This window comes from Lissotriton vulgaris, chromosome 10 (genome assembly GCF_964263255.1).
Source record: "Lissotriton vulgaris chromosome 10, aLisVul1.2, whole genome shotgun sequence".
Taxonomy (NCBI): domain Eukaryota; kingdom Metazoa; phylum Chordata; class Amphibia; order Caudata; family Salamandridae; genus Lissotriton; species Lissotriton vulgaris.
The window spans coordinates 715,902,203-715,930,032 of NC_141698.1; the positions used below are offsets into that span (position 1 = coordinate 715,902,203).

The following is a 27,830-nucleotide window of genomic DNA, read 5'->3' on the forward strand; positions in this document are numbered from 1 at the left end:
CATTAATGGACAACGGGCCGAAGCCCTTCGAGACACCGGGGCCAGTGTGACAGCCGTCCGCTGCCATCTGGTGACCCCAGAACAATATCTACCGAACATTCTCTGCCCTGTGCGATCAGCCGACAACTCGGAGAGTCTGTGTCGGATGGCCTGCGTCCCCTTTGAATGGGGAGGGGTCTCCGGCATGTTGAAGGTAACGGTCCGAGACGACGCCCCCGTGGACTGCCTTCTCGGAAATGATCTGGAAAGCTCCCCGTGGGCAGCCGTGGAGCGAAAAGAACACTTGGGGATGTTGGGCGTCCCAGACTGGGCGTGTGTCACCACCCGGTCCATGGCCGCCCGTGCCAACCCTCACCCGGAAGAACCAGAATGGCCGGCGCCACCGCCTCCGGTCGCCCCCGCCGAGACCCCCGGCCATGGCGCCCCCCTCGAACTTGCTCAACCTTCCGACTTCGCTAATCTTGACCAGTGGGCTCAAGAAGGGGGACCCACACAAGAACAATTTCGTCAGGAACAGAAGACCTGCCCCTCCCTTGAGGGACTCCGACAACAAGCGCTCGCCCAAAGCGCAGGGGACACCTCCGGAACTCATTGGGTCTACTGGGACAATGATCTATTATACAGCGAGCAACGAATCGCCGAGCTGGGGGCCAACCGGGTACTAGTGGTGCCCCTCCGCTTTAGAGACTTCCTGCTAAATCTGGCCCACGATGTCCCCCTGGCAGGGCACCTGGGACAGGATAAAACCTACAGCCGCCTAGTGACCCACTTCTTCTGGCCCAAAATGAGAAACGATGTGCACCAGCATTGCCGATCTTGCCCCACGTGCCAAGCCAGTGGGAAGAGCGGCCGCAAATTAAAGGCCCCCCTGCAACCCTTTCCGGTGGTCACGACCCCATTTGAGAGGGTCGGGATAGACATTGTGGGACCCCTGGACCCGCGTACAAGACAAGGCCATCGCTTCATCCTGGTACTAGTGGACCACGCCACCCGCTACCCTGAGGCTATTCCTCTCCGGACCGTGACAGCCCCAGTGGTCGGCCGGGCCCTGATGGGGATCTTCTCCCGGGTGGGGTTCCCCCGAGAAGTCGTCAGTGACAGAGGCACGAACTTTATTTCTAAATATATGAAGTCCCTCTGGCAACAGTGTGGGGTCACCTACCGCTTCACGACCCCCTATCACCCCCAAGGAAACGGACTTGTTGAGCGGTTCAATCGCACGCTAAAAGGGATGATCGGGGGATTGGAAGAGCCCCTCCGTCGCCAGTGGGATGTGCTGCTGCCGTGCCTCCTCTTCGCCTACCGGGAGGTCCCACAGAAATCCTTAGGCTTCAGCCCCTTCGAACTACTCTATGGGCACCCAGTGCGGGGGCCGCTCAGCCTGATCAAAGAAGGCTGGGAGATGCCTCCGGCAAAGAACCCTCCAGATGTCTTCCGGTACCTCCTCACCCTCCGCAACCAGTTCCGGCGGTTCCGAGACCTAGCAAAAGCCAACCTAGAGGCCAGTCAAGAGGACATGAAAAATTGGTATGACCAGAACGCCTCATCCATCGAATTCGAGCCGGGGCAACAGGTCTGGGTAATGTCCCCCACAGAGCCGTGCGCTCTCCAAGACAAATGGACGGGACCCTTCAAGGTAATCGAGCGCAAAGGTCCTGCCACCTATCTGATCGATATGGAGTCCTCCCGGAATCCACTCCGAGTCCTCCACACCAACAGACTGAAGCCCCACTTTGCCCGAACCGAACTCAGCCTACTGATGGCCACAGACAATGGGGTTGAAGACGACTCCGAGCCTCTCCCGGACCTATTGCGGACCCAGGAGCAAGACGGTTCCGTGGATGGGGTCCGACTCTCGGAGACCCTCACCAGAGAACAACGCCAAGAGTGCCAAGCCCTCCTATCACGGTTCGCCAGTCTGTTCTCCCTCACCCCAGGTGTCACTTCCTGGTGCGTGCACGATGTGGACACCGGAGACAGCCCTCCTATCCGCCACCGGGCCTACCGCGTACCTGATCGGGTACGGGCCTGCATCCAGGCGGAAGTGGCTAAGATGCTCACACTCGGGGTCATCGAGCCCTCAGACAGTCCATGGGCCAGCCCGGTCGTGCTGGTCCCCAAAGCAGCCGCCCCCGGAACCACACCGGAACTCCGGTTCTGTGTCGACTACCGGGGCCTGAACGAGGTCACCAGAACGGACGCACACCCCATCCCCCGGGCAGACGAACTGGTCGACCGAATGGGCGCTGCCCGCTACCTCAGCATCTTCGACCTGACGGCAGGGTATTGGCAGATCGGCCTCACACCCCGAGCACAAGAACGTTCTGCCTTCTCCACCCCCGATGGCCACTATCATTTTACGGTCATGCCCTTCGGCATGAAGAATGCCCCAGCGACTTTCCAACGGCTCGTCAACCAGGTCCTGGCGGGGCTCGAAGAGTTCAGCTCCGCCTACCTGGACGACATCGCTGTGTACAGCCACCAGTGGACCGAGCACCTCCACCACCTCCAGGCAGTGCTGCAAGCCCTTCAGCGAGCTGGCCTTACGATCAAGGCTAGCAAATGCCAAATTGGACAAGGGTCAGTGATCTACCTCGGACACCAGGTGGGAAGCGGCCTAGTGGCCCCTCTACAGCTGAAAATTGCCGCCATCCAGAACTGGCAACCCCCGATCACTCAAACTGAGGTGCGAGCCTTCCTGGGCCTCACGGGCTACTACCGAAGGTTCGTGAAAGACTATGGTACCATCGTGGGGCCCCTCACCGAACTCACGTCAAAAAATCAGCCCAAGAAGGTGAACTGGACCCCAGAGTGTCAAGCGGCATTCGAACAATTAAAGGCCGCCATGTGTTCCGCTCCTGTGCTCCAGGCCCCAGACTACAGCCGGGAGTTCGTCGTCCAAACAGACGCCTCCGACCAGGGCATTGGGGCGGTCCTGTCCCAAGTGAACACCGAAGGCCTTGATCAACCGGTGGCCTTCATCAGCCGGAGACTCCTACCACGGGAACAACGCTGGAGCACCATAGAGAGGGAAGCCTTCGCTGTGGTATGGGCCCTCAAGAAGCTCCGGCCCTACCTCTTTGGCACCCACTTTCGGGTGCAGACTGACCACCGACCCCTGCAGTGGTTGATGCACATGCGGGGGGAGAACCCAAAATTGCTACGCTGGTCCATCTCCTTGCAAGGTATGGACTTCACGGTCGAACACCGGCCTGGGTCCGACCACGCCAACGCGGATGGCCTGTCCCGGTTCTTCCGCCTCGACGAAGAGAGTCCCCAAGAGGATGGGTAACTCTCCCCGCCTTCAGCTGGGGGGGACGCATGTTGGACAGGCCACATGACGGGCCGCTCTCCCCCAGCTCGACCAGGCCCGAGCCCAGTCACACAAGCACCACACACCACCATTGCACGTCCTACGTCCCCTCAGGGACCCCTGCCCTCGAACATGGTAACCTCGTGGGTCCGATCCACTGCCGGCCCATGCGCCCAGCCCGGGCCGCCATCTTGGACACTCCGCCACGAGGCCGCCTGGCCCCTGATCGACCTCAACCCTGGGCCTAGCCCGGCCTCAGACATTCCGGCACCACCCTCCACCCAGGAGGTGAGCGGGCTACTTGGCAAGTCAATGGGAGAAAGAGGTGCCGATGGCTCTCCCCCGCCAAGTGCCGCTCGCCCATCGCCTCCCCGGGCGCTGGCTCCACCCCCCTGCTGGGTGTCTGGACTCCCTCATCCCGGACCCCCCGACCTCCAAGTGCGAGGGTCCGGACATCAAAGCACGTCAGCCCTATAACTGGGGCAGCTCCAGAGCAGGAAGGCAGTTGTATCTTGGAGTCGAGAGACGTAAAGAGGAACTCATCCTGGACGGACTTCTGGCGCTGCCGTAGCTCTGTCCTGTGCACCATCGTCCTGCCTGTTGGCGCTGCCACAGTCGTCGTAACCTTCATCCTTCATCGTCGTCCGGATCTGCTGGCGTGGCCGCGGACCGTTGTAACCGTCATCTTTCACCGGGACCAGCAGGCTCCGCCGCGGACCGTCGCCCTTCATCTACTCCGGGACCTGCTTGGCTCCTCCACGGCCCGACCATCTAAGCACGCCGAGCTCGAGGATTGTGAGCTATTTCGACTTCATTGGTAATTAAGACTGTCCCGCTACCCTTTTCCTCAAAGAGATCAGAACCGAGGGGACCCCGGAGTCCAGACCTCCTTGTATCATACTATCGTAACCTAAGAAGTGCATATAAAGTCTCGTTAACCTTCAACCTTGTGTGGTGTCCGTCTGTGGGGGGGAAGTTACTTGTCTGTACAGTCGTTGGAGACGGCTCTCCCTGGAGACCTCTCCCCGTAATCTCGGCCGACCCTCCCGGTCCGTCTAACACAAAGTATTGCAGCAGTGCTGAGAAGTGGAGGTGCTTTCACTATCAAATTAAAGAAGTGCAGGTACTCAGGACCTAACAGTACCAGCCAATTTAATTTGCATCCTGATTGTTTTTATATGCCAGGGGCAGGTTAAGAGCTTGAAGGACAATCTCCCTCTCTCTAGCACCCCTACCCCCTCTACGTCTGTGGCAAAGGCTTTTGGGCAAAAAAACAAACACTGGGCGTTATTTGCAGAGCGATTTTCTGAAGGCCACAACATGTGTACTCAGTGCAGAATGGCCAGCTGGGGCACGCAGAGTGAAACTGCCCTTTCAGCCTCTCTTCCTCGGGCAGCTGGAGACCTCTTCTTTTTTTTTTTTTTTTTTTTTTTTTTTGCAGTCACGCCTGGCGGGTCTCGTATGCACTGGAGGTGTGGGGCACTGGTACGTGAGGGGCGGATAAACCGAGCCGGTTTGCCCATTTTCTTTTATGGCCGTCAGTTTGACCTCAACAGTCGAGGTCCCACAAGCTGTCTTTCAGACGCGGTGATTTCTGCCGTCTAACAGCATCTCAACTACTTCCGGGGCACAGCAGAGGGTGCATAGTGTATCAGACCACCTTTAGTCACCAAAATCTCAAAAATGCAGACCTTTATTGTGATCTTGCAGACGCTGGTGTAGACTTGACCTTTGGGCTATCGAAATCGATTAGGGAGGTAATAAAATACGGGTTTTGGGACAATTGTCCTTTGAAACCTTTTAACAGCAAATAACACACATAGCTAAAACAATATGAAAATATCAGATGTCAAATGCTTAATAAAAAGTAGAAAGCATGGAAATTTCCTCTGCCACATCAAAATAACGCATTTTGTATGTTAATGCCGTAACCGGCCCTGGGTTTAGCAGAGTGCCTTTTGCCTTAATTGAAAGAAGACCCACCCCTTCTTAGCTTCTCTTTCTAGATCTGCAGCAGAACTCCTATTCAGAATTACATAATTGGAGACTGAAACATGTAAAGCCTTGGCAGACATGAACCACCAGCTCCATTCTTTACTCAATTTCCTGCCTCCTCTCTTCAGTTAGATGCTACGTTTGCTGACTTTTTTCCACAGCTTAGACCCAAGGGGGCACTTCAGTGAAATGATTGTAATGCTTGTTATTTTTTATTTTTATTCTTCACTCATCCCAGCCCTGTGCCTAACACTCGTTTTAAAAAGTCTCTGACTCTTGGACAGCTGATAGCGACCTTTGATACAGCGCATTGTAGACTCCCACTCATCTCCAGGCGCGCCAAACAGGTGTCTGTGTTACCCGACTCAATGGTTCTCGATTCTTTGGCGTCAGAAAGATGTGACGCTAGTTTTAGTCTACAAGTCCCAGGAAAATGTCTCGGGAAAATGTAATCGCTTTAGTCCACTCAGCTATCCTAGAATATATTTCTCTCTCTCTCGCTCACGCTCTTGGTCAGTCCCATATCATCCTCCTCTTGCATCCCTCCCCTTATTTAGTTTCACTTCCTTTCTAACAATACTATAAAATCTCCTCTCCTCTATCTCCTGACTCTCCCCTCCCCTCAGTCTCTCCACTCTCCCCTCCTCTCTCCTCCTCTCCCCTCCTCTCTCCTCCTCTCCCCTCCTCTCTCCTCCTCTCCCCTCCTCTCCCCTTTCTCCCCTCTCCCCTCTCCTCACTCTCCCCACTCTCCCCTCTCACCACTCTCCCCTCCCTCTCTCACCTCCCTCTCACTTCAATCTCCCCTCTCCTCACTATCCCCACTCTCTCCTCTCAAACCACTCTCCCCTCTCTCTCCACTCTTCCTATATTTCTGTCTCACTCTCTCCTGCCCCTTCACTGTCTTGGCCTCTCCACTCTTCCTCTATTTGTCTCACTCTCTTCTGCCCCTTCACTGTCTTGGCCTCTTCACTCTTCCTCTATTTCTGTCTCACGCTCTCCTGCCCCTTCACTGCCTTGGCCTCTCCACTCTTCCTCTATTTCTCCCACTCTCTCCTGTCCCTTCACTGTCTTGGCCTCTCCACTCTTCCTCTATTTCTGTCTCACTCTCTCCTGCCCCATCACTGTCTTGGCCTCTCCACTCTTCCTCAGTTTCCGTCTCACTCTCTCCTGCCCTTTCACTGTCTTGGCCTCTCCACTCTTCCTCTATTTCTGTCTCACTCTCTCCTGCCCCTTCACTGTCTTGGCCTCTCCACTCTTCCTCTATTTCTGTCTCACTCTCTTCTGCCCCTTCACTGTCTTGGCCTCTTCACTCTTCCTCTATTTGTCTCACGCTCTCCTGCCCCTTCACTGCCTTGGCCTCTCCACTCTTCCTCTATTTCTCCCACTCTCTCCTGTCCCTTCACTGTCTTGGCCTCTCCACTCTTCCTCAGTTTCCGTCTCACTCTCCTGCTCCTTCACTGTCTAGGCCTCTCCACTCTTCCTCAGTTTCCGTCTCACTCTCTCCTGCCCTTTCACTGTCTTTGCCTCTCCACTCTTCCTCTATTTCTGTCTCACTCTCTCCTGCTCCTTCGCTCTCTTGGCCTCTCCACTCTTCCTCAGTTTCCGCCTCACTCTCTCCCGCCCCTTCACTGTCTTGGCCTCTCCACTCTTCCTACATTTCTGTCTCACTCTCTCCTGCCCCTTCACTGTCTTGGCCTCTCCACTCTTCTTCTATTTCTGTCTCACTCTCTCCTGCCCCTTCACTCTCTTGGCCTCTCCACTCTTCCTCAGTTTCCGTTTCACTCTCTCCTGCCCCTTCACTGTCCTGGCCTCTCCACTTTTCCTCTATTTCTGTCTCACTCTTTCCTGCCCCTTCATTGTCTTGGCCTCTCCACTTTTCCTCTATTTCTGTCTCATTCTCTCCTGCCCCTTCACTGTCTTGGCCTTTCCACTCATCCTCTGTTTCCGTTTCACTCTCTCCTGCCCCTTCACTGTCTTGGCCTCTACAATCTTCCTCAGTTTCCGTTTTACTCTCTCCTGCCCCTTCACCGTCTTGGCCTCTCCACTCTTTCTCTATTTCTGTCTCACTCTCTCCTGCCCCTTCACTGTCTTGGCCTCTCCACTCTTCCTCAGTTTCCGTTTCACTCTCTTCTACCCCTTCACTGTCCCGGCCTCTCCACTCATCCTCTATTTCTGTCTCACTCTCTCCTGCCCCTTCACTGTCTTGGCCTCTCCACTCTTCCTCAGTTTCCGTCTCTCTCTCCTGCCCTTTCACTGTCTTGGCCTCTCCACTCTTCCTCAGTTTCCTTCTCACTCTCTCCCGCCCCTTCACTGTCTTGGCCTCTCCACTCTTCCTCTATTTCCATCTCACTCTCTCCTGCCCCTTCACTGTCTTGGGCTCGCCACTCTTTCTCTATTTCTGTCTCACGCTCTCCTGCCCCGTCACTGTCTTGGCCTCTCCACTCTTCCTCAGTTTCCGTCTCACTCTCTCCTGCCCCTTCACTGTCTTGGCCTCTCCACTCTTCCTCTATTTCTGTCTCTCTCTCCTGCCCCTTCACTGTCTTGCTTCTGTTTATTGTATTTGCACAAATCTAATATCTTGGTCTATTCCTTTTCAATAATCAGGCATTTTTGTTTATTAGGTGTTTATGGTTTTGATTGGTTTATTTATAGGCACTTTCTATCTATTTATCGCCCTCACTCTATCTATGTAAATGTAAATGTAGGTATACTTATATAGCGCAACCTGTCACCCAAAGGGCATCCTGGCGCTTGCTTAGGGAACCCGTCCTGGTATTCCCCTGTGAGAGGCCCCGGCAGGGTGTCCACAGGGTGAGAGCCAGGCATCCCGCCGCGAGGGGCCATAGTGGAGATTAAGCAAGCTATTGCCCAGAGTTGCAGAGTGAGACCCCGTGAGTCGAGTAGGCACCGGAGCGAGAATTATCGAGGCCGTGGAATTTTTGAGCCCGAGACCCGCTGAGGCGGGGAATCGAACCCTGGTCCATGGTCGATCCCAGCTTCCGGGTATGCCGCCTCTAACCACTGAGCCACACTTCTCCACTATCTATCACATCTATCTATCGCACTCATTCGGCACCACCACTCAGGGGCACCACAGCATCAATCTGTGCAACCATTCAACAACAACTGGTTCAAATATGTTCTCTCAATGTCTCAAACTTTATTACAAATGCCACAAAAAGATGTTAATATTTAACTTCTGTTCTTGGATTTTCGTCACAATAAAATACACTTAACACAATCTTCACAAAAGTTATTTACAAAAGTTTAAGCTATTGCTATTATAAATTACAATAACTTTTATTTAAGTATTAATTATTTAAAAAAATTAAAAGCCATTGTTATTCGTAATAGTAATACATCTAAGTCACGTAAATACAACACTAATTGCATTACAAATGCTATAGGTGTCACATTTGCGAAAGTTATAACTATTGGCATTGTAAATGACAAAGCTATTAATTTAGCTATTTTCAAAACCAACACAGAAATAAAAAAATTGTCATTTACAATACCAATAGCTCAAAATTTCCTAATGCAAGACCTATTGCATTGCAAATGATTGTTTTCTTTTCTCCAACCCTTCCCTATAATTCCAGTTTTTCGTGTTTCAATATTATTTTTCTACAAATGTGAGTATTCCCCCGTCAAAACAAACTATTCATTGTTGCATATAATGGGCAACGGGGTTATCTCTAGATGTCGGGAAGGTTTCTGGCTTGTCTAGTGTGCTAAGTTTTGTGTATGTGAGTGGGGGTGTCTCATTGGGCTTTAAGATTGTTATAGCTAGTCTTGACTATGGTCTCAGTGGATTGCGTTTAACTATGGCTAGTTGTGGCCATATCCCTCTTATGCAGGTAAAGGCTCATTGGGGCTTTATGTAGGCGTTGTAGCCAGCCAAAACGTTTATTTTGGATCTCCGATTCAGTGTTACATAAGTTAAGGCTGGATAGGACCTTGGCTCTTGACAGTTACACCAAAAGGTCAGCCCTTAGTATAGACTATTTTGAGTAAGGAGAGCTGGAGATTCATCCCTTTGACCGTTGCTTTACACTATGGAACCAATGTTTGTGGTGGTGTCTAGTTGGAGATGGGTTTGAGTTTCATCTATGACTGTTTGGAAGTTTACTTGCTATAGCACATACCTGTGCCAAAGGACTTGCCGAGAAAGGGACGAACCTTGGAACACTACACGATAATGGTGTGTGGAGGGCTCATTGGTTTAGAATTAGATTTTCTATCATAATTCTCTCATAATAGCAGACACTTTATCTTGCTTTAAAACAACTGTCTGTTGGACGTGCGCACCAGCTGTGTACGAAATTGTGTTGCTTGATTGAATAAACTGCACCAAAAAACAAAATTCTTAAATGTATTGTGTGCCTTTTTTTCTGCTGAAAAGCTCTTCCTTTATGGATCACCAATCGGGAATATTAATATCGCCGTGACCAAGTATCTTTTCTTTAACGCCTGAATATAATCGATAGACTTAAGTGTTGCTGTGTCTGGCAGCTTTTTTCTACCTTTTGATTTGCATGCACTAGAATTCTTAAAATTCGGCTTCACATTGATAGAGCGGCCCTTTCGTTCTTAATGTGATTACTCATTGTCATGGTGTGTACGGACATGACTTGTTCTAGCGTCGGCATGGCCTTATTAATAGACTAGTATTTACTTTTGGCACCAGTATAAGCTATTCTGGGTACGTTTTCCCTTTGTTCGCAACTATTCACTAGCTGTATTTTGCTGAATGCTAGCGGTTGGGCGAAATAAAGTACACTGCTGAAAAAAAGCTGTGCCCTCCTGTCTGCCAAATATATATATTTTTTTTTTACCCCTTCCAGTAAATTGAACAGTCGATCAAGTCCACAGGAGGTATTCAGTATGTTAGAACGGTGATGTTAAGACTGGGAAACATAAGTCGCAGTCCCCATAATCGAGAGTACCTTGCTTTCAGTGTGTCGCAAGGGTTGGTTGATTGTGTGTAGTATAGTGATTTTAGTTGTGTAGGTTTGCAATCTTAGTACCTTGCATGGTGAGCTTGCCCGGAACACGGTGTTGGAGCATTACCAGCCCATTCCTTTATAGGTTATTCGGTCTGTGTGAAACACGCATATTCCTTTGTATTTTGCGTCCTTTGGTTCCCAATGCTTTATGAAAATTTGCTGAAGATCCAATCATTTTGGCTGATTGGGCTGAGGTTAGGTGTAGTGAGTACATCCGAAATATATGATTTCAGTTTCTATCTCTGTCCCAGACTATGTAGCTAAACGTTACTGCTTGCATAACTAATTTACCTCCAACCCTCCTTTAGAGGAATAATTTGATCAACCATTGGAGTGCAACAACATTGAGGTGAAAATCCTTTCCTAGCCAAAACCTTCCACTCTGAATCTCAGGCTGCATGGTTTCATTTAGGGTTCAGTCTATCACTTGGTTCTGGTATAAATCAAGTTAACGATCTAGCTTTCTTGCTAAGGAACCTTGGTGATTTAACATTAGTGGTCCTCTTAAGATCCAGTTCCTGTGTAGAATATATAGTTTACATGATGGTAATCATGTAGCCAGATTATCTCGGTGATACTCTGAGCCTTTCACTTTTGCGAGCCGCTGTAACCTGCAGTTGCATGAAGAAGAAATTAGCTAGCAGGGGTGAAGGGACATTTTTAGTTCTTTTAGATTATCAGCGACTAATTACCGGGGAAGGGAAAATCCCTGCTTCATGTCCTACACACAGGGTGCTCTGCAGAAAGCCGTGTAAATGGCCAGTGGGCCACCAGGTTGCCTGGATACTGCATCACGCATCACTGCAGGCCAGTTGATCCAAAGTTGCAGACTTGCAGTAGGTGTCAGTTTTCTGTCCAAGCGTCGTAGCGACATTCTTTGTTTTTTTTAACTCTGGCTGTGGCAGCAGCACTGGTTATGCGTTGATCATCATGCTTTCTGTTTCATCCTACTTGAAAGTTTAATCTTGCTCCTTATCTGCATTTCTGAGCAGGCAGAGGGTTCATGACCTCTCCCAGTATTCCAGTAGGGATCTCCGGCCAGCTGTTGAACAAATACTTGATCTCAAAATTGTGCAGCCCAGGATCTCTTTTGAAACCTACTAGTGACTAGTGTGCTTGCTTCCATGCCCCCTGGCTGTGCTTGCTCCCCTGGCTGTGCTTGCTTCCCTGGCTGTGCTTGCTTCCCAGGCCCGTGCTTGCTTCCCTGCCCCCTGCCTCTGCTTGCCCCCGCCCCCTGGTTCCCCTGCCCCTGGCTGTGCTTGCTTCCCTGCAACCTGCCTGTGCTTGCTTCCCTGCAACCTGCCTGTGCTTGCTTCCCTGCAACCTGCCTGTGCTTGCTTCCCTGCAACCTGCCTGTGCTTGCTTCCCTGCCCCCTGGCTTGCTTCCCTGCCCCCTGGCTGTGCTTGCTTCCCTGCCCCCTGGCTGTGCTTGCTTCCCTGCCCCCCTGGCTGGGCTTGCTTCCCTGGCTGTGCTTGCTTCCCTGCCCCCTCGCTGTGCTTGCTTCACTGCCCCCTCGCTGTGCTTGCTTCCCTGCCTCCTCGCTGTGCTTGCTCTCCTGGGTGTGTGTGTGTGTGGCTCTGGGTGTGTGTGTGTGTGGCTCTGGGTGTGTGTGTGTGTGGCTCTGGGTGGGTGGGTGTGGCTCTGGGTGAGTGTGTGTGGCACTGGGTGGGTGTGTGGCACTGGGGGTGTGTGTGTGTGTGTGTGTGGCTCTGTGTGTGTGTGGGGCTCTGGGGTGTGTGTGTGTGTGGGGGGGGGGCTGGGTGTGTGTGTGTTGGGTTCTCTGGGTGTGTGTGGGGGGCTCTGGGGGTGTGTGTGTTTGGGGCTCTGGGGGTGTGTGGATCTGGGTGTGTGTGTGTGTGTGTGTGTGTGTGTGTGTGTGTGTGTGACTCTCGGTGTGTGTGTGTGTGGCTCTGGGTGTGTGTGTGTGTGTGTGGCTCTGGGTGTGTGTGTGTGTGTGTGGCTCTGGGTGTGTGTGTGTGTGTGGCTCTGGGTGTGTGTGTGTGTTTGGCTCTGGGTGTGTGTGTGTGTGTGTGTGTGTGGCTCAGGGTGTGTGTGGCTGGCTGCGTGTGTGTGGTAGTAATTGCTGTCTACTGAGCTCGTCCAGTAGGGTACAATAGGTCTCACATTTGCGAGAGATTAAGCTATTGGCAATGTAAATGACAATGCCATTTATTTATCTGTTTTCAAAACCAACACATAAATAAAAATGTTGTCATTTACAATGCCAATAGCTCTAACTTTTGCAAAGGCGAAACCGTTGCATTGTAAAGGCTTGTTTAGATCTTACCTGAGTCAACGCATGCGCTGCTCTGGCAAGCCATTTAGTGAGTGGGCTTTAAAAGCCGACCGCAGCTTTTTGTGTGTCCTAGAGCATGCGGTTACGCGCACAGTTACGAGCAGGGCGCCATCTGGCTTTCCTCTCTCAGCATGGGCATGCACGCGCGCACGCACGCACGCACCACTCGCGTGCTTGTTACATGGTTCCTTGTAGTGCTCTTTGTACAATTTTGCTTTTCTATGATCCCTTTGTTGTCTTTGTTCCTCCTTTTGCTGTTTGATTTCCTTCCATGGCAGTTTCCTTGTTACATGTCGTCTTACTAGTTTGTTTATTTATGGTTTGTCTGATGAACTAATGTTTTACTTTCAACGTGTTAATTATTGTGGCCGCACCACCCGCTCCGTTGCTTGCTGCCCTCTCCCCTCCTCGTCCCTCCCTCCACGTTACTTTAGCACTGCCTCGGACCGTCGAGTGCACAGGATTTTCCTTTTAACGGGTTTATTATTGTGGCCACTCCACTACTCCATTGCTTGATGCCCCTTCCCCGTCTCTCATCCGTCCCTCAACGATAGTTTAGCACTGCCTCAGACTGTTCTGTGCACATGATGCGTGCCATAAAGGCTTCACGTAAAACCTACTTTGTTGCTGTCTGCTGCGCTTCATTTTTTATTTCATTGTTGCAGCTGCAGCTCCCGCTCCGTTTGTTGTTGCCCCCTGTCCCTGGCTGCCACGCTTAATCTTTTATCATTATAGACGCCCCTCCCACTCTGTTGCTTGTTTTCCCTTCCCTCTGCAACGCTTTCCTGCTCCTGGCACTTAAACAGATTCCATCACCAGTTTCCTCCATCGCTCGGCATTTTTACATTTTTCTCGAGTCTTGCTGTGCAGGCCCCCCTTTTATGCGAGGACTGTGTTTCCCACCCCTCAAGCAACATCAGTCCCAGCTGTGTTTGTTTTTATGTGGACTTTTCATTAATACACTGTTGCATACACCGCAATAATGTGGATTACCCTAACAGAACATCATGAAAAACGTTCCACAAGTGATGGAAACCCCCTTGCGTTGCGGGTGGCGTACTCCAGTATTAAGGTGTCTTTCATAGATTCACATGCTTGAATATTCCTCGTCGTCTGAGTGGGAGTCCCACAGTAAATAAAATAGCAATAACATACTCATATGTATATGTAAAAACATAACACATGAAATACACATTAGAAAAGAGGCAGTAAATGCCTAGACATAATTCCACATAGGAATACATGGAGAGAGAAAAAACACTTGTAGTCTATTCCTGTCATTCTGTTGGTCCAAACTGTAGCCAATCAGGCGCCAGCAGCCCTCCAGAACCTTCTCCTCAGAGCTCAGTACCTCAGATTTTCTACCGCACGTCGTGTGAAAGGGAGTCTCCCTGAGCTCTGCTCAGTTTTCTCTACTTCAAGTTTTCCTGTGTTTTCAGCATGTCTTCAAGTAAGAATTCTCTTTTTAGACCTTGCTCTTCTTGTGGAAAGCTACGCCTTTATTCAGAAGATCCACACAGTAAGTGTATTTACTGTCTTTACCCCGACCAGGATGTGGGTAAATGTAAGTTCTGTAGAACTTTTTCTACAAAGACTCTAAAGGACAGGGAAGGCCGTCTCCTGCTGTGGCTTCTGAGACTTAAGGATAATGTACTTTCTTATGCTGAAAATCTCATTTCTGGTCGTTCCCAAGCAGCTTCAAAACGTAGTAGTGTGCAGGAGTTGCCCTCTCCATTCATTAAAAAGAAGAAATTGTCTTTCTATGGCCCCTGCAGTGTCTTCACCTCTTCCTACTACTTCCACGCCCACGAGACCTGGTTCTCAGGCGTCTGCTGCATCTTCTTCTCATGTTTCTGTGAGAAAACATGTTTCATCATCGACGGGACCGTCGACAGTCGTCCCCACGACTAGATCTGCCGTCTCCGACTAGTCGACGACGACGGTGACGATGACGTCTGCTTCAGGATCATCGACGGCTGTTTAGTCTGTCATCGTCGCCGACGAAACCCTCAGTTTCAATACTGTGCCATCATTCCGATTGCTTCGTCGTCGACGAAGAAAACTCCGTCGACGACCAAATCATCTTTGACGAAAAGTGCTAAGAAATCAGCTTCGTCGACTGCCTCATCGACAAGTATTCCGCCGACGATCGCTCCGTCGACGAAGAAGTCATCTTAGTCTCTGTCGACGAAAATTCAGTTTGGTTCAATCAACTCCGTTGTCGTCAGCTTCGTCGACGACTTCTTCTGCGTTTGCCTCTCTGCCGCCACTGTCGTCCACTGGATCTGCCACTGTCGACCCACTTCACCAGCGCCGCAAAGTGCCTATTGACCAGACCTCGGACCAGGACTCGAAGGAAGATGTACACAAGTCCTTTAGAGCGACACGTAGTCCATCTGATTTAGCCATCAAGTGCCAGGATTATAGTAACGATGATGAGGACCAATATTCCCAACAGGAAGAAACGCCTGTTCAAGTTCCTACTGCGACTTTGCCTGTGTCGCTCATTTCCAATCTCCAGCATATGTTGGACGACTATAATAGGCGTTTCCCGCCATCTCCACAGGTACCTGCAGTTCCTTCTGTTCTGAAGCCTGTTGCAGTACCTGCTTCGGCTCCTCTGTCGCCTCTGCCAACTTCTGCTCCTCAAATACAAACTTCAGTTCGGTTACACACGACTGGGTATGCAGACGACGAGGATGAAATTCCTCCAGACCGCGAGATGATGATGAGGATATGGCGGAGTGGGATGACTATCAGTTCAGACACTGTCCCCCTCTCCGGTAACGGCAGGAGATTTTCTCCAAGCGAGGAGCTGCAGCAGTTGCAGCGACTCAAAACTTATTTGAAGAAAGATTGTCATGTTCGAGCTCAACACTAGATACGAAGTGTACAGAACATTTGAATCCACAGCACTACATGCTATTGAACAGATGCTTACAGGGTAAGTAATATTTTCGTTCAAAGGCATTTTAGATTAAATGTTTGGGCAAATGGAGAGCTTTGAGAAGCAGTCTTATTGTCATTAACCTGGAAGCATCCTTCACAAATGTTCTTTTTCACAGTAGACTGTAGTGCTGCTTTACTCTTAGATAATTGATTTGACAACATCCTGATATTTGTATTTTATTTTAATTAAAGGTAGGGTGTTCATATCAGACCCAAATAACGTCTGTTTGTTTTTCTTTAGTTTATATTAAATTGCATATTATGTGGTATTTTTAGGTGAATCTGTGCCAGTTGAAGAACAATTTGATAAAGAAAAAGCCAATCTAGAAGCCCTTGTTGTCGATAACATGGTTATCAATGACAAACCAGCAGCAACCACAACAATTGGAGTTAATTTTACTGATGCAGAGAGAAGAAAGTGTGAGGAAGAAGTTTCTAAGTTGTATAAACAACTTGATGACAAGGTATGGTTAAATTTTTTTTCTCTCTAAAAATTCTGTCTTGTAAAATCTATTTTTCTCTTGAATGTTCTTTGTTGGATATCAGTTGTGGTTGATTGTGACTTAAGATGGTCGCCGCTTTGGAGTTGTGAGCATGTGCGCTCACTGAACCATAGCATAATGTACAAATCTAAGGCTCCATTCCTCATGTATACATTTTTAGTGTTGACAGAAGATAGTTTTTGTGTGTTTTGTAATTGTTCCTTGCCTTTAGAGAATTTCCATTTGTCCTTTGTGTTCATTAAATTACTGAAAATGCAGAACCTTGCTGGTTTTGAAGTCTGATCTTATTCAAACAGTACTACAGCTGGACATTATTTTAAAATGCACACTACTTCACCTTTTGAACATTCCCCAGGTGGGCATACTTCCTCACTTTTTGAACAATCCCCAGGGGTCGGACTGGATCGAGAAACTTTTCAGCTGTACCTCTGTGTGCTAGTAGGTGGCATTGCGTGGCTATGCACCAACACTGCAGAACCGCCTGTAGGCACCACTTATGTGCCCTTCTGTCCTTTCCTTTCTTTTAACTCCACCAGACACAAAGCCAGAGCTCCCTCTGGTCTTTTCACAAAACTCTTACCTTCCACAAATTGTTTAAATATCCAATGTGCAAGGACAAATGTAACATCCCAAGACTAACGGGTTTAAACTGTTGCAAGGAAATGCATGTGACTGATTTCCCATCAGGTTTGCCTGGGGTCGTAACACTACTCCAAGTCCTGCAGTGACTGTGCCTTGATGAATCCCAATACTGTCTGGAACAGTGAGGGTGAAGACTCTCTGAAATGGCCGGTCAAAGTCAAAAAGAAGCTCCCGTTCCTGCTCCCTTGCTGTAGGAAAGTGCCCCTTTTTAACACGGTCCCACAATTTTTGCCTGGTATTTGATGCACTTTTGTTAGAAAGTGCACAAGGTTCCTACTAATCAAATACCCATTGCTAGGTCATTTTCCCTAAAACTGTACAATTGTTCCCCCAATTGGCAACACCTTTAGCACCCCTGTAAATCCCTAGTAAATGGTACCCCAGGTGCCTAGGGCGGGCTACTAAAGAGGATCGCCATGGGCTGCAGTATGTTTTTGTGCCTCCCTAAGGCACCCCTGACCTAACTCATGCAGACTGCCATTGCAGGTTGCATGTCCTGGTGCAGACAAAGTGAAAACACTGCCATGCCTACAGACACAACATGCAGTATAGATTAGTCACCCTACAGCAGGCCTTACAGCCCTAAGGCAGGTTGCACTATTTATTATAAGGTTTTGCATAGCACAAACATGACCCCGAAGGGTATCTGAGCGCATCACATTTTGGAAGGAAAGACATAGTACAGGAAAAATGGCAAAGGAGGTAGCAGAGAATATCATATTTAGCTAGTACAATAATGTAACAAGATGAGCACAAACAATACTTCCTAGGATATAACAGACAACCCTGAGCTTTAGAATTGTTAGTCCAAAAAGAGTGTAGTCAGAGGGACATTGAGAAAACGGACGAGCCATGATCATTAAAGTCAAGAACTTGTTCATACTACATGTGTGGACATACCTGCATGGCCCCTTCTCACCACGCAGCAGCAGCGTGAGAGGCTTGATTGCCAGCGTAAACAGGAGGGGGGAAAGGGGCAACCTTGACGAGTACCTCTACCCACCTTTCACAAGTCAGAGTTCATCCCCCACCTGTATTCGAATAGAGGGCTCCGTGTATAAAAGGTGGATCCATGTGCAAAAAATGTGGCCAAACCCCATACGACGTAATACCAACATTATATATCCCCACTCCACTGTATGGAGCTACTTTTCACGGTCAAGGGAGTCCAATGCCATCTCCCCCTTCAAGGCGCTATGTAACACAAGGGCCAACCTCCGTAGATTATAAGTGGTGCTACGGGCGGCATGAATCCTCACTGGTCTTCATGCACCAATTCACAAATTACCCTCTGTAGCCTGATTTTGAGATCTGTGTTAAGCATGGGGATGGCCCTGTAAGATGAGGGGGTTCGATGAGTCACCCCCGGCTTAAGCATTAGGCACACAATTACTTCATGTATGATTGGTGGAAGAAGACCCTTTTCCTTTGCTTCCCTGAATACCTCAAGCAATTTGTCCTTTAGGAGAGTAGAGTAGCTGTGATAAAATTCCATCATGAGCCCATCATCCCATGGGGCCTTGGATCTATTGAGCACCTTCAGGGCAACAACCACTTCTCTTCCAGGGGATGGCATGGCTCAAAGATGTAATACCTTTGAAGAAGTGTCTGCGCTCCATCGAGGAGAGATGGAAGGGCAACAAACTGCAAGGTACAGCTTTCCACAGAAATAAAAAGTCAGTTCATAAGTCGGTAGCACACCCACTTGTAGTCTCTGCAACCAACTTGAAAAAGCAGCTTCCAAAAATTGCCAAGCGTGACAGGTGTGTTGGGAGTCAACCTATGTATGCGAGCATGCAATCCACTGGAAGGCTCATGTTCCAAAAGCAACAATCAATTATATTGTAATTCTGTTAGGTCCACCCTAACAGAGTGCACTGATAACATCTGACATGAAGATGGCCGAAATTCGACAAGTGACATTTTTTTATACTCCCATTGTTTGGAAAATTACATGTGGATTCTGGTGCTTACCACACCAAAATCTGCCCTTTCCTGGTAATTACCAAGACTCTTTTCCTCTTGTTAAATTCTAGCAAGACCCATGGAAGGAACAACTCTGTAATCTTTGCATGAATTCAGGTAGGTATAATACTGTTGGAGCAGGGGGAAGCCCAGTGGGAAGTCTTAGCTCTCTAGCTAGGTCAGAATCAGTGATTTAAAGGACTTCCTAGAGCAGGACCGACTGTCACCTTGGAGAGGGGTTGATACAGGAATTAGTGGGAAGTGGATTAATTAAGTGTAAGAGGCATACTGTGAAGGAGTAAAAGGGACAGGCCAATCCGGAAAGACACCACTATAAGACACCTTCAAGCTTTCTTTTACCCGGATTGTATTTTACATGACTTCGCTAGGAGAAAGAGTTAAGAATGGCGAGGAATTGGGGTGGTATTGTAACAAGCTTATTGTAATAAAATAGTTTTGATGTATTATTTTTCACTTTTTCATTGCGTGTTTTACATACTTTATTTAAGAAATGTTTCTTATGTATACTTTTCATGTTGAATTCCTTCATGAAATAACCGTTTCTTCCATTAGGATGAAGAAATTAATCAGCAAAGCCAGTTGGTAGAAAAGCTCAAGCAGCAAATGTTGGATCAGGAGGAGGTAAGTTAGTCTACATGTTACAAGGAGACCTCACATTCATACAGGACCCATTCATTGGCTCGCTCATTATTTGCTGCCTTCCTTTTCCTGCAGATTATTTGCTCAGATATCTCAGTATCAACCTTGTGCTTTCTTTCCTCAGTCTGCTGTCTGCTTCTTCCTACTCACTTTGGGTGAGCTTTCCACCCCTGTTAAAAGAATTGATTTTTTTCCTTTTCTTTGGAAATCCACCGTGTATCTTTAAACGAAATCCAGCAAGTGTACAATTCTCTCCTTCCTCTGATCCTTAAAATGTTAAAACCCATTGTTTATCTTGAACGTGTGCATATCACTCCTTTTTATTCATCCCATTTTAAGGGGGCCTTTGCTGCTTTTACTGCAGCACAGTGCTTTAATTTCATGCCCACAAATTACTTTGGCTCTTTCCAAAACTCATACCTCTATCCTTTCTTGTCCATGGTCAACCTTTCTACCACATCTGATATAGCAGAGTTATTATTCTCTCAAAGCTATCATCTCTTATGTTGCTGTTCTTAGTTTAGCTTCTACCTCACATGCCACACTTTCTTTCTCCTTACTAAGCCAATTACTAAGGAGAGCCAGTGGCTAGACTTGTGCTGGAAAGTGTGCCATACCATAGTGTGCCATTCCATAGTGCCTATTGTGAGAGCTACTTGCACTTCATCTCTTTTTAAGAGTTTACCTTGTGCTTTCTGAGAGTTAGTGCAAAACATTGTGGCGCTCCACCCTTGAAGAAAGAAGTGGATGGTTCCTGCGTTGACACAGGGAAAGTCTCGGAGAAATTCAGCATGGCTACATATGGCTTTTCTCACAATTCCATATATAATTGTTGTTTTGCGAGTCTTTCCCTTTGGTCCCCTGCCGACAATAGTATCCAATGAATGATAATTGAGATGAATTTGTGCTTCAGTCCTCTCAAGCACAGAAGACACAATTTTTCAGCACTAAAGATTGACAGGTCATTTCACAGTATGGCAAAGCTGGATGATTGATAGTGTAAAGATTAATACAAAATTAGATCCCACTTGTGTTCTGTTTTGTGTTTTTATCGAAATTTGATGGTGATGTACCATAATTTTAACATGTGAACAATGTACATTTTTGCACTTTTATGATCTTAATGTTTAAGATCGAATAAAGTTATATTGATTGAGATTACACTTTTTCCTAAAGAGCATAACACCAAGGGTGTTTAAACCTTTACTCAGAAACTGGCTATTGCTTAAAGTGTCAACGTCAGAGAAACTAATGCTAAAGGAAGAAGGCCACCTATTCCTGCTATTTCTTAGTTAAAATAAGAGGTTCAAAATATATGCCTATCATTGGTTTCTAAAATGAAAGCAAATGGATCAAGAGGGTCTAAATAAAGATGTTAGTTTTTAATCAGATCTTTCCTCACCTTCCATTGAGATTGGCTATTGATTAAAAGGATCCCTATTGTCACATACCAGACAGCGCAAGGCAAACAATTTGTGACCCATGTTTGTAATCTATACTACCCTTGAAATTTCAGAGTGCTCTCTTTTTGCCTCAACGCCACATCTGCAGGCCTTCTCATAGTGCCTATTTGAATGTGGCCTGGCCCCTAATGGCTGCCAGGACTCCAAAGCGCACTACTTGCAATGAACAATTACTCCTTTTTAGTATTTCAATATATTTAAACCATTTATATTCAGTTCATTTTGCAATCGAAATCAACCTTTACATTTTCATAATATAATTACAGAGAAATCAAAATAAGCAAAATCAGAAAATAATTAAATCATATTCAATACATAAACCCAATGCATTTCGGGGCTAAAAAGCCCCTTCGTCGGGGGTCTGTTGAAAAGAAAAAGGGAAAACATATTACTCTTGGTGCTTATGGCGTTCACAGTTGCCACCTCTGTTTGACACGATTCTTTTACTTGAACTATTTTTGGATCTTACCTCAATCTTTGAGGGAAAACTAATGTTTTTCATGAAGCTAATTTCTGATATTATACTGTAATCTATAAGAAAAAGGGAAATATTTTATTTTGTACTACAGCCTTAAGTTGATGAGTTTACTACATTTAAAGGAGAGTTATTGACTTTACCTGCTACTTGTTTTTAGATCAATCTGAAACAAATACAGATTAATTTGAGTTTAGGATCTTGTTTCATTGGTTTTGGTACAAGAGCCATATGTATGACATGTTGAAAACTATGTACATGCTCACCTGCTGGTATCAAGAATGCTGTTTCTATCAATGGTGTCCTCCCTATTTATGAACAATAAAGTATATATAAAAAACTCCAAGTTTACAAGCTTGCATGTCTATGCAATAATAATGTTCGATGAATTACCTGCGAGCCTAAGCAATGTGGCGTCGGTCTCGCTTGCTGGGGTAATATGGACAGGTGCTACAGAAAACAACAGAAACTATGTTTTAGACCAGTTTTTGCTTTACAAACAAATGCAAGCAAGGGCAAGTGAATATTATTTACCTTGCGTGACAAAGCGTGAAGTCTTTACACTCGCCAACTTCGTATTATAAACAGTGTCCTGCAGGGGAATGGATATAGATTTACTATGTCTGCTAAATTACAGGCCACGATAAAAGGTGTCTGCATTTTTTTTAAAAACGCACAAATGGATTACCTGCGGTCCTACGCTGTTATGCTTCTCATAGTGCCAGCATTTCTCTGGGGCAAATGTATCTTCCCTTTCTGTTTTTTTGTCTGGAATCATCACATAAGGCTTCAGTGAAAATGTATATTTGTTTTTTTACAGAAAAAAACAAAGTTCACAAGGATGTTCTAGTTAGGAAATGGAATTAAAAAAAGCCCTTAGAAATTCCTTAACATAATATGTGAGTGCATGACAAACAAGGCCTTACATCACAACGCTCCCAGCTATCTCACACAAAAACTTACAATATCCGGTGGGACTAGATCCACAAGAAGTGCGGAAAACCTCCTTTTGAAGCGACAAAAGTTCAACAAGAAAAAAACGTATAAACGATCCTTCTCAGGAATTGCACCCAGGATATGGAATGCCCTTCCACCGGAAACAGGATTTAAACCCTCCACCACATCCTTCGGGTTGGAAGTAAAAGGCATCCTTATGGCTAAATTCACCTAAACATAGTCCCAGGTTTCCATTACCATGCTTCGTCAGTTTGCCCTTGCTCTGCACCTTACTGCTTTGCTGTTTGTTTACTTAATTATTTCCCATATACCTGACTTTCTTATCCTTATTATACTACTGTTACTCATCAGGCCGCTCCTGTTCTGCATCATGTTGATTTAATTTTTGTTTTCTCTTATAATGCTATGTATTATGGTCTTGCATCTCTGTTAATGTATGATATAACTAAACTCATCCACTGTAAAGCGCTCTGATACCCGCAAGGGTCTTGTCCTCGCTTTATAAAACTTTCACATGAATAAATAAATTGCAGCGCATTGTGGGGCAAAAGTTACATTTAGCACAGCTAATTAGAACTGCTGAATTTCACTGGTTTTGTACGAGTGAACGCTCTTCTGTCTCTTCCCATTCGGAAAATAAGAGAAACACATACAGTTTAAGGAGCTCACACATTCCTACATTCTTCGTCGGAACCGGTGTCCACTTTGCTGTAAAATCCTGAGCTAAGTGTCATCCTCTTTGTGCCTACAAATTGATGCTTTTACCAAGTTGTCAGTTTTTTTGTAGAATGCAATGTGTCTCTCTCTGGACACTGTGACCCCTACAGTAACTTCCAACTCTTGTAGCGGCACATGCAGCATTGGCCCCACTGCCATACCAGATTTGACTTGACTTTCGGACAAGCAGAGCCGCTAGCTTCCATGCCAAATCCTATGTTGGTCTTTACTATATTGACACTAGCTACCACTGTATCGATGTTGGCATCAGAGCTGTTCCTCCAAAGTCAGGTCCAATGTTAATGATAGAATTCCTCATCAAAAACGAAGGTGGGAAGGCTGCAAAGTATATACGGTAGTCTCTGATTCCACAAATTTATGAATTCTCAAAGGACGGATAACTTTTTCTTATTTTATGATGTATCTGGCTCCCGTTCTAATTCCTTGAAATTTCATTAATTCCCTCATAAGTACAATGAGGATGATAGTGCTAATTTATTGCCTGATGTGCAGATAGTAAGGTGTGCTGATGGAGTCACATAATGTAAATGATCTGGATACTTTCCCAACAGTATAATCTTCTAGACCCAATTGGTCAGTATCAGTTGAACCAGAGGGACAGGAGCTCTCCTTGCTCCCTAACCAGCCTCGCTTTTTTTGCACTGTTTACTAAAATTCTCTCAAGCAAATCCAGATTAAGCCTTGTTATGCCATTTAATGATGCTTTGATACTTTGTTTATGAGAAGAGTGGGACAAACCTTCTTCCACTACATCAGTTTTTTAAGCTGTTTCCAGGGAGCAGAGACTGACACCATTAGACCTTCCATTTGTATGTTCTCATCCTACTCTTGAGAGCGTTGAGGAACAGGCTTTGCTTCTGTTCGGTTCTTTGGTGTAGACTAGGCTGGCAATACCTGATGCAGGAGACAGAATCATTTGTATTGGAGTAGCGTTCACATCATGCTTGTTTGCACTATATCTACTTCTCCTTGGAGGTCAGGACCAAACTCTTGGACATTCCCTTTGACGTCTATCGTCTCTTTGGGGAGAAGGCTGACATTTCTATACAGGACTGAAGGCCAGAGTAGGGTTACTGCTGAGCCTTTGGGTTGTCCTTCCCTTTGAAGAAAAGTTATCGGCAATCCAGAAAATTCAAAGAGTTTGTGAGAAAGTGAATTGTTTGTTGGGGTGGTTATGAGACCACTCCAAGTAATAATTTCACTATTCTGTATCAGTTTCAGTTAGGTTACTTTAATTTAAACCTTTGCTTCTTCATAGATAGCCATGGCACAGAGATGTCAGGCGTACCTCAAAAAAACAAGTGCAAAGCATTTAGCAGTACTGAAACAGTTTAACGAGTTGAAAACACAACAAAATGTCCAGGCGGTGCAATCCTTCTGTTTTCCACAGGTCTAGCAGTGCTATGAGGAAGGTAGCCAGGGGTGCCTTGCTCTAGCTTGTGGGTGCGGTTCACTCTGACTAATTCCTAGGGGGTTGGCGCCAAACTACCACACAGTACATTTCTCTGCCCAGATCCAAGATATCAGAATCTTACTTTCCTGGACCAGAGCTATGGGCACACTCCTGTGGTGTGTCTATGGAAATGAGTAAGATCCCCTGAAAAACTGTGTCTGGAACAGGGTTTCGCTCCACTGGCATTGGTGCCACTCTAACTACTTAAACAATGGCAGGGGCATGCCTCAGTGTAAGTTACTTCTGTCTGTGACAGGGGCTGCTCTTTTGAAGCTTGTACAGTTGGTGGACACATCCCCCAGGCAAACTTGTCGGGAGGAAGTGGAGTCGGACCTCCTCCTTGCCGAGGCCCTTTTCCCCTTTCTTGAGAGCATTTCTCACCTCTCAGCAGGCTGCTAGGCGGCAGATGGGGATTGTCCGAAAGGGCTACTAGATGCTTTAGTATAAAAGTGCCAACTTACTAAAAGCTGCAGTTTCAAAATAGCTATTTCAAATCCAGCTCTATAATCATTTTGGATTTTAAATTACTATTAGTTGAATCCATGAACCATGGTTTTAGCTATTCTCAAACGGAAGTTATACAGGATAGTGTTATTATGTAACCCAGTGCTTTTCTACATGAGACCCACCCTTGACAAAGTTAAAACCGACTTTAAAGATTTTTCACTGTCAGGACATGAAAAACTTAAATACAAATATCCTAATTTTTAAATACCATGCACCCTGCCCTATGGTCCTGGAAATCCTACCTTTGGGGTGACATATAAGTATTACAATGGCAGGTTTAGGCCTGGCAAAAGGTTTATGTTGCCAGGTTATATTTGCAGTTTAAAAACTGCAGAGCTAGGGTGCAGTGGCATGTCTAGAGTCATGTATTCATTTGTCACTTTAGTGGTGGCACAGTAGGTTCTGCAGTCCACTAGTGAGATTTAACTTGCAGGCATTGGGTACACAGAGTACTATATTCAAGGGACTTGTAGGTAATTTAAATATGACAATCGGGTATTAGCCAATTGCATATATACTTTGGGAGTCAGAGTACATACACTGGGCGCTGGACATCGACGCCCCAATGTTTACAGTCAGTAAAACAGAACTAAATTTAGCAAGAAGTGGGGTTGGCCCTTCAAAAAGGGCCTTTCCTCACATATTCCATTACAAGGACAAGAGAATACCTCAATCCGTAATTTAGGAAGAGCTATTCTTTTTAGAATAGGGAAAGCTACCCCAGCCATTTACTGCTTCCAGCAACTGGCCCCCACCGGTTCTGACCACCATTTTGGATGCGTGAAATCCAAGTGAGGAAGGGAGGTTGGCCCACCTTTGCCAACCCCACTCCTCAGGTGGGGGAGGCGAGGTGAAGCACAATTCTAAGTCTCTGCCATCTTGCAGATGGTGGGGGACCTGCCCAATCAGAGAAATGCCTATGCCCCCTTCCACTGGAGGGCGGCATAATAGGCGTGTACCCACCCCAAAGAAGGGACCCATTGGTCCTGACCTTTACCTACATGTAACCCCCATAAATCTAGTTTCAATCCATCATTTCAACCTTTATTTCGCATTTAGGAAAAAATGCAAAACGTTAGTATAATAAACGTACATAGCTTTTCCGTAAAAACATCTAAAATTCATATATATTACAAAATTCTGAGGTTACTTTTTCTCGACTTATTACACACAGACTTCAAATTAATCACATGTTGGCTAAACTTCGAGTTTTTAACACCTTGGCTGATAGGGAGATTTTTTTCCTGTGCTGATATTTCATGACTCCCATTGTTCATGACGAGCTCAGCTCCTCATCAGCACAGCTCCACTGTGCCTCATGACGAGCTGAGCTCGTCATGAGCATCGAAGGTGTTAAAGCTACACATAAAAGCGAGGCCGTCACAGAGCAAACGTAAGGTGTCTCTAGCTGTAACATAACAGACAATGCAGTAATATAACTATGCAAGCAGAATTTCTTTAGAAAAGGGATAATACATCTTTTTCTCTCCTTTACGTAAAATTGACAGAAAAATAAAATATGTACAATCGGTTTGTTTTGAGGTTGTATCACAGGGGCACCATTTCAATTGGTTCAACGGAGACACATTGGCAGGATGGCCAAGCATTTTTGTTATGTAATTAGGCGAAAACTTGCCAGGATGTATCGAGGAGCGTAAGATATGAAGGTGGACCATGCAACATAGGCGGATATTATTATATGCAAATACTGTAGCTTTTTCAATGTTTCTATTTTATCTATCTTGTGCATATTTCTCTAAAAAAAAAAAATGTTTTTGCCTCGCCTTAGGAAAGGGTTTTACAATGAGCAGGGTGATCATAAAGGTCAGTTCTTTATGGAAATTAACATTTGTACAAGCCTTTGGGACAGACCATAACCTCTTAGCAAACCCATCCTCTATTTTTTGGAGGCTATCCACATTGGGTATACCCCAGATCGCTGCCCCATACGTTGCCACAGAAATTGGTTTTGCCAAATAGATTTTGACCGTCTTGCGAATTGGTTTATTACCCATATTCGTGGCAAACCTGAAAATTGCAGCTATGCGTTTATTCATATGTGTGGCCCTGGATGGCACCATCATTTTCCAATGTAACTTATTATCAAAAACAATGCCCAGAGATGAAAAATGATAAATGTTCCTGTTCTCAATAACATAATTTAATTTTTTTGTTTCTTTTTCCAACAGACATAATAAAATACTTTGTTTTGTTGACATGTAAATTTAAATTCCTCCAAAAATATACGTAGTTACTGATACATTTTTGTGAGAATACGGGCGTTCTTGCCGACAGAACTGCATCATCTGCATACAACAAGAAGGGAAATGGACTTGAGCTTGCGTTTGGGATGTCTGTAATCTTGTCAACTAGAATCTCATTTAATTTATTAGTGTAAAGCGAGAACAGGAAGGGCGCGAGTACACAACCCTGTATTACACCATTTGTGATGTTAAAGGGTCTAGTGCATTCTCCCTGCTTTCCATGGCGGACCTTCTCAGTGGTTCCTTGATATAATTATCTGATAACACTGATTTTTGGGGTGTTCACTCCCATTAACTCCATAAAGTGCCACAGCTTATTGTGGTTAACACAGTCGAAAGCGGATGAAAGATCTATGAACGCCATATAGAAGTTTTCTGGCTTGGCCTGTGTCTATTTTGCTGCTAAAAGGGCCAGGTTCAAATATTTGTCCACAGTTCCTCTGCCCTTCCTAAACCCTTATTGTACCTCTGCAAGGATTCCCTTTTCGGCTGCCCAATCTTGCATTCTGTTTAGTATTAAGCGGCCCATTACCTTAGCCGTACTATCAATTAGTGCAATTGGTCAATAATTTGCAGGGTGTGAGACATCCCCTTTTTAAAATATTGGTACAATTATAGATTTTTTCCAAGACGTGAGAGAGCG

General features: G+C 46.4%; 1 protein-coding gene across 1 annotated transcript in view; it reads left to right on the forward strand.

Annotated features, from left to right (window-relative positions):
- The window catches only part of KIF5B (kinesin family member 5B), an 862,770-nt gene that overhangs the window by 370,157 nt on the left and 464,783 nt on the right, over positions 1 to 27,830 (forward strand). The window contains exons 12-13 of the mRNA XM_086941550.1: positions 15,837 to 16,024; positions 19,244 to 19,312. Of these exons, the coding sequence (XP_086797676.1) occupies positions 15,837 to 16,024; positions 19,244 to 19,312 (257 nt within the window). The remainder of the gene's footprint in view (positions 1 to 15,836; positions 16,025 to 19,243; positions 19,313 to 27,830) is intronic.